This window comes from Drosophila virilis, chromosome 5, assembly GCF_030788295.1.
Source record: "Drosophila virilis strain 15010-1051.87 chromosome 5, Dvir_AGI_RSII-ME, whole genome shotgun sequence".
NCBI lineage: Eukaryota > Metazoa > Arthropoda > Insecta > Diptera > Drosophilidae > Drosophila > Drosophila virilis.
This window is the reverse complement of record NC_091547.1, coordinates 20,594,686-20,605,993: the sequence shown is the minus strand read 5'-3', so window position 1 is coordinate 20,605,993 and position 11,308 is coordinate 20,594,686. Positions and strand designations below refer to the sequence as shown.

The 11,308-nt window shown below is 41.1% G+C and overlaps 3 protein-coding genes across 5 annotated transcripts in view; 1 reads left to right on the top strand and 2 right to left on the bottom strand.

Moving 5' to 3' along the window:
* The first annotated feature begins 113 nt into the window (after window positions 1-113).
* GstT1 (Glutathione S transferase T1) lies at window positions 114-1,393 on the top strand. Its single transcript, XM_002049253.4, has 4 exons — window positions 114-425; window positions 511-613; window positions 679-995; window positions 1,056-1,393. The coding sequence occupies exons 1-4, from the start codon at window positions 308-310 to the stop codon at window positions 1,202-1,204; spliced, it is 687 nt and encodes a 228-aa protein (XP_002049289.1). The 5' UTR covers window positions 114-307; the 3' UTR covers window positions 1,205-1,393.
* LOC6625413 (alpha-tocopherol transfer protein) lies at window positions 1,216-3,360 on the bottom strand. Of its 2 annotated transcripts, none has more exons than XM_002049254.4 (4): window positions 2,953-3,360; window positions 2,168-2,527; window positions 1,737-2,109; window positions 1,216-1,673 (listed from the first exon to the last, which is right to left on the bottom strand). In XM_002049254.4, exons 2-4 carry the CDS (start codon window positions 2,488-2,490, stop codon window positions 1,419-1,421), a joined length of 951 nt encoding a protein of 316 aa, XP_002049290.1. In that variant the 5' UTR covers window positions 2,491-2,527; window positions 2,953-3,360; the 3' UTR covers window positions 1,216-1,418. The 2 variants fall into 2 exon arrangements, with proteins under 2 accessions (XP_002049290.1, XP_015029485.1); XM_015173999.3 differs by having other exon boundaries at window positions 3,037-3,355.
* Window positions 3,361-4,565: 1,205 nt separating this feature from the next.
* Window positions 4,566-11,308, bottom strand: part of Mmp2 (Matrix metalloproteinase 2) — a 106,640-nt gene continuing 99,897 nt past the window's right edge. For both annotated transcript variants that reach the window (XM_002049255.4, XM_015173998.3), the window contains 5 exons: window positions 9,641-9,781; window positions 9,021-9,166; window positions 7,248-7,999; window positions 6,525-6,666; window positions 4,566-6,460 (listed from right to left, as the gene is read on the bottom strand). In XM_002049255.4, coding sequence (XP_002049291.2) covers window positions 5,919-6,460; window positions 6,525-6,666; window positions 7,248-7,999; window positions 9,021-9,166; window positions 9,641-9,781 — 1,723 coding nt within the window. In that variant the 3' untranslated portion in view covers window positions 4,566-5,918. The remainder of the gene's footprint in view (window positions 6,461-6,524; window positions 6,667-7,247; window positions 8,000-9,020; window positions 9,167-9,640; window positions 9,782-11,308) is intronic.

The window sequence follows — 11,308 nt, the reverse complement described above, 5'->3', positions numbered from 1 at the left end:
AAATCCATTTATTCATATTTGAAATGACAAAATTTGACATTTTTAAATGACAAATTATGTCAGCTCAGATGTAGGAATATTTTACATTGAAATTATATTTTGCTCTGCATTTCAAATTTTCATTGAGAGCGCGCAACTTCTTATTTAACTAGTTATAGGTGTGAGCGGGACAGCTGTATAGGCGCGCAATAGCAGTGCTAACAAACGACTTTAATACGAATTAGTGTTGTGTAGCAGGCTATTTTGGACTTTGTAACGCAGCTGATTTGATCGCCGCGAAGAAATTTGTCCGGTTCAATTCATCAACATGGCACAAGCTATTAAGTTATATTATGACTTTTTGTCGCCGCCATCGCGTGCACTGTGGCTGGCGCTCAAATTGTGTAAAACCCCATTCGAAGACTGCCCCGTGGCGCTGCGCAAACGTGAGTTCAACTGCACCTGACGCCGCAGGCCGGCAAATCAAACTGAACTTCGTTGTTCTTGTTGTTGTTGTTGTTGTTGTTGCAGGCGAGCAATTGACCGATGAGTACAAAAAGATCAATCGCCTCCAGAAGGTGCCGGCACTGGTGGATGGCGATTTCCAGCTATCCGAGAGCGTGGCCATGATACGGTATGTCTTCACACCAAGTGCCAAAGGTCAACAGAAAATAATACAAATAACTTGCATCATTGCAGCTATCTCTCGGATAAAAACCAACTGAGTGAACAGCTTTATCCGAAAGGCCTGCAGGCACGTGCACGTGTGGATGAGTGCATGGAGTGGCAGCATATAAATGTCCGTGTGCCCTGTGGCACATACTTCATCAAGGGCTGGCTGCTTCCCGTCAATGGACTGGCCGCTAAGCCTAAGCCAGAGGTGGCCGAAAAGCTTTTGAAAGATGTTGAAAGCTCATTGGGTGCGTTGGAGCACCTCTGGATGAAGGAGGAGTTCTTGGTCGGAAATAAGCTGACCGTTGCCGATTTATTAGGCGCTTCCGAAATCGAACAGCTGAGTAAGTGTATCAACAGGTTCGCCGCTAGGCTTCACTAATATGCCATATCATAATTTCCAGAGCTCTGCCAGTACAATGTAAATGAGCGACAGTTTCCCAAGGTGGCCAAATGGTTGCAGCGTGTGCGCGATGCGGCCCAGCCTTATCATGATGTGGCCTATGAATTTGTTCAGAAAAAGTCCAAGCAGCCAGTCCGGGCTAAGCTTTAAGCTGTTCCAGACAGCTCTGCTTGGCCTTTGCCCCTTACGACTGCGTATGCATTATATATACTGCCCAGTTAATATTATTTTGGTTTTTTTTTTTGTCTGTCTTATTTTAAATTAACCTACTTGTTGTTTGTGCTTTAATCGATTTTTCTTTTGCTACGACATTAAAAAAATAATTATTTATTGTTAAAATATGTACTACTATCAAATGTATAAACTAATCAATGTCCAATTTGCGAAAGGAGCCCTCGATGCCGAAAAGTGTTTCGGAATTGATGGGCTGTCCGCGTCGCAGTTTCTCATTTGTACCATATATCGCATCCTGCTGGAAGAAGTCCGTATAGTCCAACAGCTTTTGCGTCCAGATATCGACAACATCCTGTATATTGCCATTTGTGCCGCCGTATTCAATGGGCAGGCATTCCTTGGGCACGTGCTTATAAAGTGTTTCCAGTTTAGAGTGTATATGGAACTAAAAAGGATTTATAGATATATATATATATTCATAAGATTTGTTATTGCTATCTCGACTTACCCGCTTGCGTATCTTGTCGCTCATTAAACTCTTGGCTATGGACATTGCCTTCTCGGCCATGGTTGGTGCATTGATAAAGTGGAAACCTTTGGGTCTATAGGGCAGCGCCTTATCGCCCAGCACGGCCAGTTTCTTGATCAGCACCGCATCGAATTGGAACATGTGGCCAGTGGTAATGCCCTTCATGTCAATTATCTCCACGAAACCACAGACCATCGCATTGTCATCTTCTCTTATTTGGATCTCGCCGAGCATGGTGTTAACCTGCATGACCTCCGCAATGGAATACTTGTTGGAATCATACTGACCATAGCGTGAGATATGTATGCGCGGACCGTCCAACTGCAGTGGTTGGGGTAGCCGTAGTAGGCAGCTGCAGGGATACAAAATATATGAAAACTGGCTAAATTTCTAGTCATAACAGAACCTACGCAGTTTTGATGATGTTGAGCTGTTTCTCGCCCACAAAACGATTCTTGTATAGCTCCGGCACCGCGCCACGCATGGCATAGAAGTTGTCCAGTTTGAGCTTGGTCTTCTCCAGACTGTATTTGCAGCCGCGCAGAAAGGCGACCAGAAATTGCGCATCCTGGCGTGCCTTCAGATGCGGCTGCTTTGAGATCCATGTGCGCACCGTCTCAATGTCCTCGGGCACACGTTCGGGCACCTCGCCCAGCTCCTGTTGCGCCTTCAGCGCCAGCTCAGCGCACAGCGGACGTATGGCATTATCTTCGTTGCTCTGATTGGTCGACATGATTTTGGCGGTACGGTTTTCGGGTGGGCTCACTTATCTGATAATACACATAGAGTTTTGATTTATTGAAATTTGTTCTAGGCGATCGATAGATAATAGTCAAAAGTGAACTTCCGGGCAATTTGAAGCTGTCATGGTTTTTGCGTGCAGCGATTAGATATAGACTAAGGCAACCAGGTGCTAGAATTTACCGAACCAGATTCGTCATAGATTGGACAAGCCCTTGGAGCCAACACCACACATTAAGCACTATTGATTAGATTCTGCGTTCACAGTTAATAGCATTTGCTTAAGGCCTAGTCATAGCCAAGACAAGGTGGGCGTTATCAATGCCGTTTGAGTTCAGTCCTAAGCGATATCTATTTATACATATATATATATACCAGTGCAGGCCCTGACTTGTCTTTAACTAGGCGGCGGAAAGCTTTGCACAATTTCCACTGCTGCTCGACCTCTACTCACAATTGTCTCTAATTTAATATAAGCAGTTATATATATGAATTTATATATATTTATATATGTATGTATGTATCTGGGCCGACGTACGTATTGCTGTGTAGGTGTATGCACATAGATATGGATAGCCGTATAATTTACGTCCGTATTTAAATATTGAACCACTTTGTGCTACTGCCCTCGACTGTGGTCTATGCGCGACTGTCAACGCTCCGGTTGCACGATTGGCGTTTTTGGATCTGCTTTTTGGGTGCTCGTGCTCGGGCTCGGGCTTGGGCTCGGGCTCGGGGGACTCGGTTTCGGGACACTCTCTCTTGATGGTGTCGTCACGGGCCATGACGCATGGACAATAATGACAATATTGAATATATCACACAAGTGCTGGCCGAAAGACTGAAGCCCCGAGTGCAACTGAGCGGGAGAATTTGAGCTTCTGCTCTGTTCTGTGTCTGCCGAGCGATTGTTACAATAATAATTCAGCACCTTGTGTCAAACGACATTAAATACAAGATAAGATAACAAAAGCCTGTAATTTTATATATGTAACATTTAAGTGGACATTATAAAGCTATCACTCGAACAGTTACAGCAGGCAATCCGTGAATATTTACCGATTATAGAGTCCATGCATTAAACAGATCTATAAATAACACATTTTTTGACTCTCTTCCGGCTTCAATTGTTTAACTGTCACTGCCCCAGCTATCAGTTATCGGTAATATATATACGTTTATATATATATATATATCTAAAGCATTTTTATTTACCTGTCTATAGCGCTAGATAAGGGCATTATCGTTAAACATGATACATCTGTTTTTTTACTTAAATAGAGTTTTTGGCTTGCTACATTTTTACGTAGCCCAACTAATTATCATTTGTTATCGTATTTAGTAGATACACGTTCATAAAGCTTTTCATACTATATAAAACACGGGGAACTGGCCAGGGAACATAAAATACTCATAGTTTGACAACAAGGTTCATTACCTCGAAAAAAAGGCTCCGTACTTGAGTTTTTTTTTCACATAAATTTAAAAGATCGTAAAACTCGTCATGAAGCGATACAAAAGCAATTTGATTTGTCAAAGCTGACGAATCAGTTTACTGCACAATCTGTGCACTCTGTTATCATTCACCTTTGATATAAACAATAAACCAAACACGATATCGAAATGGTTTTCATATGCTTGCCAGATTACATCATATTTTATAGTTTTTTTGTCATACATCAAGCGATATCAGAAAATACTTGATGGTTACATTTAAGGCAAATCCCTTTCAATTAAATAGTTCCTTCCCGTCTTTAAACAGTCAGTGGCATCCCAATAACCAACTATATCAATCAATAATTATGGGATTTCTAAGAACTATCCACAATGATCAAAACTAACTGTTTTTGATATTTCGGAATATTATAGGATATAAAAAAGTATAATTATAGAGTTACGAAATGGGAACCGAATAATAAGATTTACAAATATTTACTCAGTGTATTTCGCAAATGACTGCGTTTATTTATCTCAGCAAAATATGTATGAAAGGAAATATTCAGCTTAAATGGGTGTTTTTTTTTTTTTTTAAAAGGATACAAATATACAGATGTAATGAACTAATACTATCAAAATATATTTCTAATAAATGTAATAATTCGAATTGTTTATAAGTGGTTTTGTTCTTGAATGTTTTTTTTATGGTTCATTGTTGAATCGCACATATACAATTTTATTATAATATCACATTAGTGGGATTCCTGAATTAGTTTTGATTTGCTTTAGATTTCGTCGCTTAGCTGTTCCATTCAAAAGTGCAGTGTGACCAGAAAACTTACGGAAATAGAGGTCACACTGGAAGACTTAACGAAATCAGCTCTAGGTGATTTAGATTTGATTTAGCTTCGTTTGCTTACTTGGTGCTTGCGTATATTCTGATGTCATTTAAATATTTCAAGTTTTAGTTAAAAATTTATTTATTTATTGTGGGAGTGAAGAAAATGGAGATAGAAAGGGAGCTGAAAATGTTTAAATTGCAGCTAAAATATTATAAGTAAAAAATTAAATACTCTTCAAGCAAAAAGTTATTATTAAGAGGCTTAAAAATAGTTTTCACATTTTAATTCGGTATTTTGTGCTTTCGCGCCTTAGCTTATTTTGGTTTTACGAAATCTAGATCACATCTAAATCAGTTTCAGGAATCCCACAATTATTTAAATATAAATAATTAGAAAGGTTTTTTGTTTTTTTTAACAACCAAATTAAAAACACAAAACAAATGCGGGCAGATCATAGCTACTAGGACTCGGGCCAATCGGTTCGTTCATATGAAGCAATACTGTACTTAATTATATAAGGCAGTGGTGGCTGAGAAAATTCGAGAAATTCTCATCTGTATTCGGTATAAAACTATATATCTATAGATTATCATGCATAGAACCCGTAACTTTATAAAATAAAATTTATATGATGCGTTACGAAAATAAACAATCCTGCTATTCTGTTGCATATATGGCGTCTGGCAAGTTTTAGTTAGTTTTTCTTTTGATGTATTTCTATCCGAAAAGGATACATTTTATAAGTGATGAGTTTTTTGTAGAAGATTTGTAAGGCCGCTGCGTGTTCTATCTTCTGGGTGCAGATTGAAGCGATCTACTGTCTGACAGTAGAGCTGTTATACACACCGTATATAGGTTAAATTTATATGTATCGATATATATATATATATATGGGGATGTCTGATGGGTGAGACCAGTCTTTCTCAAAAGCAAACGATACCGCCAACACGTGTATGGGCGGTAAAGGGCACAGAAACAAGATAAGACTCGATAATTTAATGTGATTATTAAGATGCGTTAAGTAGAGGAAATAATCAATTTTTATAAAAATGGGCGTTTAACGTAATGTTTTGAGAACCTCTGCCTTAAACTAAGCTTAAACCTATGCCTAAACTTTTATAGATCAACTCCATTTCCAATCTTAACTACGCCAGGCTAAGCAGGTGAGTGCAACTACAAGAAAGCCCATTATACTATGCCGCTGCTGACTCGGGCTGGCCGCCCCAGAGCTGCCATCTGTCGTCTCATTGGCGCCGGATACCAGTGGCGCCGTCCAGCGCTGCTCCTCGTCGACATCGTTGACGCTGCGCGCACACTGCATCCACATGCGGGAGGAGAGCTTGGGGCGAGCGTGTGCGACTTTCATGCGATCATCGTTGAACTCCCAGTAGCCCAAGTTCTTAAAGAAGTAGGTCTTGCCGTTTGTGTATTGGAACGCCGCATCGATATTGTAGCCGACGCCCGCCCAAATGGACATGTCGCGCGGATAATCCAGCTCCACCGTGCCCGTGTTGTCATCGATGCGCCAGTACAGGGTGCCACTTGTTAAATATGTGCGATTATTGTAGCCCCACACAAAGGCAGCATCCACATGGGTGAGTGTGGCCGGTAAGCCCAAGCTGGTTAAAGGCTGAGGATAGCCCGGCGCCAGGGTTACCGAATCAAAGACGTAATACTGTCGACCTGCACGGCAATAGGTATATCGCTTAATAGAGATTGGTCAAGGTAGATTTCGAATGCTGCTCACCTATGAAGAAGACAATCTGACGCTGTTGATTCTCATAGACTGCGTCCACCTTGTTGAAATCCTCGGGCAGTGCGGCCCAATGACGCCGAGTTTCCGTCGGATAGCCATTGTATAAGCCCCTAGCACCTATGCGCCACAGGAACTGCAAGCATAAGAGATAATATAGTCAGAATAATTAATTTATGGTCAAGAGCTTCACGATATGGTTATTATTTATATAAATATATATCTTATATATCTTAGCCCCTATGATATTAATTTAAGAATCCATTTTCCCTTAAATCGAGAAACTTTTTAAGTACTTATATTATTTCCATTATTTAAATGCTTCAAATTGCATTCCTTCAAGTACGTTTTTTTTTTTGAAACTTATTGAAATACTTTTGAATTTTAAGTATATTAATATGCCAAAAAGTTGAATTTGTTTAATATGCATATTTATGTATAATATGTAATACACCTTATAATTATATAAAATGTACTCAAATTTTGGAAAACGAAAATTAATAAAAATGTTTGAACTTGATAACTTGAATTTTCTTTTTTAGGGACCAATTTTCAGGATTTAAGAATCTTTAAAATTTCTTTTTTTAAATTTCTTACAGAAAAAAATGAATGCGTGCTTCTTTTGCAAGAATAGCTTGTGAGGATTTTGGCTAAAATATTATACCAATTTTATAATTATATAAAATGGCACACGTTATTTTTCACTTTGTCACTCACCTGTCCTCTAAAGATGAACAACTCTCTGCGTATCATGGAGATGGCATCGTAGCTGGTCATGCAACTGTCAGGCTTCGGTTTGCGCGGTTTGTGCGGTTTATTGTGCCGATGCACAGTGGGGTAGTTGTATGGTCTGTGAGTTGGTTGTGTGGCTGCGGCTCTTCTCGCTGCTAATGTCGTTCTCGTTGTTATTGGAGCTCTCGTTGTTGTTGTTGTTGTTGTTGTTGTCTGGGACTCGCGCTGTCGATCGCGTTCTCGTTCTCGTTCCCGTTGACGCTCTCGTTCTCGCTCACGTTCACGCTCTCGTTCACGTTCGATTTCTCGCTCACGCTCTCGTTCTCGCTCCTCACGTTGACGATCTCGTTCACGCTGTCGCTCTTCGCGCTCACGTTCACGCTCACGCTCACGCTCTCTATCACGCGTACGATCTCTATTCGGATAATAGTTGGGATAATAGTTCGGATAGTTATAGTTAGGCCGCTGTTGTGGGTAGTAAGTGAGCGAGCGCATCGTTGTAGTTGTTGTTGTTGTTGTTGTGGTGGTGCTGGTTGTCGGTTGCGGTCGATAAGGTCCCCAAACCTTATCCTTGGCACCATACAGCTCCTGTATGCCATTCCGATCATCATCGGGCAATATGCCATCGACCTCATTGTTCTGATACCAGGGAAACATGACCGCATCCGAGACAGATGAGTGGCCCAGGCCCAGCGAGTGCCCCAGTTCATGCAGCGCCACATTCAGAAAGTTGGTGCCTGTAAAAATGGAAGAACATGCGATTGGTTAATGGCAGCAGCGACCAGGCAAAAAGACAACAACGCGTCCGTCGTCTTGACGACATTGTAAGTGGCATAAAAATGGCGACGTTGCAACATTAACAATGAAAAACACAAGTTGCAAGGCAAGAGGCGGGTGAGCTCGACTTTGAGATGTTCTATAGGGAGTTAAAGAGTATTTTAGGGCGGATTTTAGCTTAAGACAACGAATCCCCAATACATTTACTGTAATACCAGTGTTGCTGGCTTAGTAACATTTAGTTTAACAGAGCGAGGCAATGGTCGATTGGGCACAAGGCAAACTAACCTGGCGGATAGGAATAAATAGATAGAGGATAGGAATGAAAAACTGTTCGAAGTCGCCTGAACGAGACCTAAAGATTGGTCATGTTCTTGAAAGTAGATTAACAGCTTTCTTTTTTTTAGGTTATTGAGTGCACAAAATGAAGTTGCTTTAACATAAAGTTATGTGTTATCATGCACACTTTATGGATTTTATGTTTACAGGGTATTGAGAGATTGTTCGCTTGCAGAGTTTGCCAACGTCACGCGTCATGCTGACAATTTTTTATTGGCATTAAAAACCATTAAAAATGTCGACACTGGATTCTGGCTGGGGTCTGCTTGGGGTTACGGCTTGGGTCTGTTGCTAGGGTCACAATTTATAGCGCTAAATTACAAAACGCATGCAGTCAGCCGGCGCCAGTCGCGGGTCCGTGCGCCGTTGCGTATGCAACGTTTATTGATTTTGCCACTTGCAACTGGCAGAGCGGCTGCGGTTTTGGCGCCTGCAATTTGCCCGCAGGCTTTTAGCCACGACCTGACCGCAACAACAGGCGCTGCATCCACAGCTGTTGTGGCTGCGACTGCGGCTGCGGCTGCCGATGATTATTATTATTATTATTGTTATTATTGTGCATTATTTTCTAATGTTAATAATTTATGCATTGCGTCTGCCAACTAAATTTAGCGACCGCAGCAGCAGCTGCTGCCCACTCACCACGACTATCATCGTTGCTGGCATCGAACTCCCACGTCTCCTCCGAGTCGAAATGCGCATCGCCGCCGCGCCCCACGCCCGGATAGAAGGCATGCGCTAGCACCTGGCCGGGTCCATCGAATTTATAGCCATCGCCGTGATCGCGCCTGCAAAAGAGCAAAAAAGAAGAAAGTTGGCAGTTGATGAGCGCAGCTGTTTATGAGGTTGGAAGTTGCTTGTGGCGGAGCTTTGATTAGTCAATTCAATGGCATTGAAGTTACGAGGCTGCAAACATAATAAATCCTATGCGCGACTTATCTAAGAAAATACCCACACACACACACACACCCACACCCACACCCACACACATAAACTCTTTGATTTGAAATTGGCAGTCGGGCTGCATCCAAACCCAACTCCAGCCAACCCCACGTTGTCGTCATCATCATCATCAGCATTGGTTTCATGGTTTAATACTTGGCTTATTTATCGTTGCCTGGTTTTAAGTGCAATTTTATGTGCTTTTGCCCACGCTGCCCATCTTTATGGCATTAAAGAATGCTTCTTTTTACGGTCTGCACGAGGTGCCCGAGTACATGGTCCCCCCGCACCACTCTCCCACAACCCTCTTTTATACGCACCGTGCAAACAGAACTTGTATATCCGCCTGATCGCTATACACTTCGCGAAATGTCAACTTGGAATTATTCTCCCACACGCGCAATGCCCGAGCCACCATCATTCGTATTTTGCCCGCTTCCGGCATCGATTGGTTCACCAAACTGAAACGAATACAAATGCACAAAAGTTAAATTAGTAAAGGGTTTCGACTTAAGTTATATAATAAAAATATTGTAAAAAAGAAATGTTGGTAAAAAAAAACATTTCAAAGTTAGAATATAAATGTATTCGAGTCTGTAAATAAATAAAAGTGCTATTTAAATATAAAATTAAATTAATTAATTATGAAAGTTTTATGTGAATTTTCTTGATATCACAGAAATTGTATAAAAAATTGAATAAGTGTATAAAAGTCTAGAATTGTAACTTTTTTCAATGCATTTTTATGGGAGTAGCAACACTCTATTAAAGAGTTTGCATGCTAAGCAAAAGCATTATCAGCGAGACATAATGGAATTTTATCAAAGAACAAAAATGGATTTCCAAACGTATGCAACTCTTTGTCATATAGCTCCAGAACTAAATTGTATAAAATACTTATGTCAAAATACAAAAAATTCATTGAATTTCGGAATCTTTTAAAACATTTTTTCATGCACGTATTGTACAGCTTAAAAAATGTTGCATGTATTATGGAAAAGCAAGCAATTTCATTTGGACAACGGAATTTGTTATACTGGAAGCGAAGAAGAAGAGTTGTCGCATATTTCAACGAATTCAGTTTTTGTCAGGGTGGCAACTCTTTTTATCACAGATTTCAGTTGAAACTCGTACTTCAAAGCGCATACCCAATAAGCTCACTCAAACACGCACCATCACACACACATACACACACACACACACACTCACACACACACACACACTCACAGGACACTTTAGAGTGGACACACTTTGCACATTGTTCGCTGACAATTTGGCCTAGAACTTTGTTTCAACGTGGTCATGTTGCAAAAGATTCAAACCGCTAATATGAGGGTACGACACAAACACACACACACACACACACACACAGATTCGCACACACACTCATACCCCTTCACACACACAGACACATAACTTTCACTTTGTGATGCAAAAATATCTTTTGTTTTGCCGCATAGACAAGTTAGTTGAAGTGTATGGTTGGGGCGTTTTGCCGACCGGTGGGCGTGCAGTGTATGTGGAGGGGGCGTGGCGTTTTCATTTAGCTCACTACTTTTAGGTAAAATTGTTTGCCAAAAGTAGTCTGCAAATTTACCTGCACTACACGGACCAGCACGCGCAACTCTTCACTTACGACTTTTACTCGATTTCCTCGCTTGGACGGCGAGAAGTTGGCAGCAGGCCGGAATCCCGCCGACCCGCCCGTAGAGTCCGCCTCTGGCCGTTGCTTGGCTCTATATGGGCAGCATGTTTTTCACATTTTATGCAAATTAGTTATGTTTCTTTTATGCCATTGCAGACCGGGCGTAGCCGTCTGTTGCTCTTAACTAAAGCAAAAAGTTTCGTCCTGCTTTCGTTATATTTTTTTCTCTCTCTTTTTAGAGACCATGTACCCATTGAAAATGGGCACGAAAAAAATAGGTATAATGAAGTTGTGCAAATTTATTTAAGGGGGGCAGAAAAGAGCATGTTCGTTCCCATAAAGT

Excerpts from the sequence above, each read along its gene's own strand:
- GstT1 (XM_002049253.4), top strand. The coding sequence starts at position 308 with ATGGCACAAGCTATTAAGTTATATTATGACTTTTTGTCGCCGCCATCG. Across the intron at positions 426-510 it reads CCCCGTGGCGCTGCGCAAAC|GCGAGCAATTGACCGATGAG; the intron begins GTGAGTTCAACT and ends TTGTTGTTGCAG. Across the intron at positions 996-1,055 it reads TTCCGAAATCGAACAGCTGA|AGCTCTGCCAGTACAATGTA; the intron begins GTAAGTGTATCA and ends CATAATTTCCAG.
- LOC6625413 (XM_002049254.4), bottom strand. The coding sequence starts at position 2,490 with ATGTCGACCAATCAGAGCAACGAAGATAATGCCATACGTCCGCTGTGC. Across the intron at positions 2,110-2,167 it reads CTCAACATCATCAAAACTGC|CTGCCTACTACGGCTACCCC; the intron begins GTAGGTTCTGTT and ends GTATCCCTGCAG. Across the intron at positions 1,674-1,736 it reads GCGACAAGATACGCAAGCGG|TTCCATATACACTCTAAACT; the intron begins GTAAGTCGAGAT and ends AATCCTTTTTAG.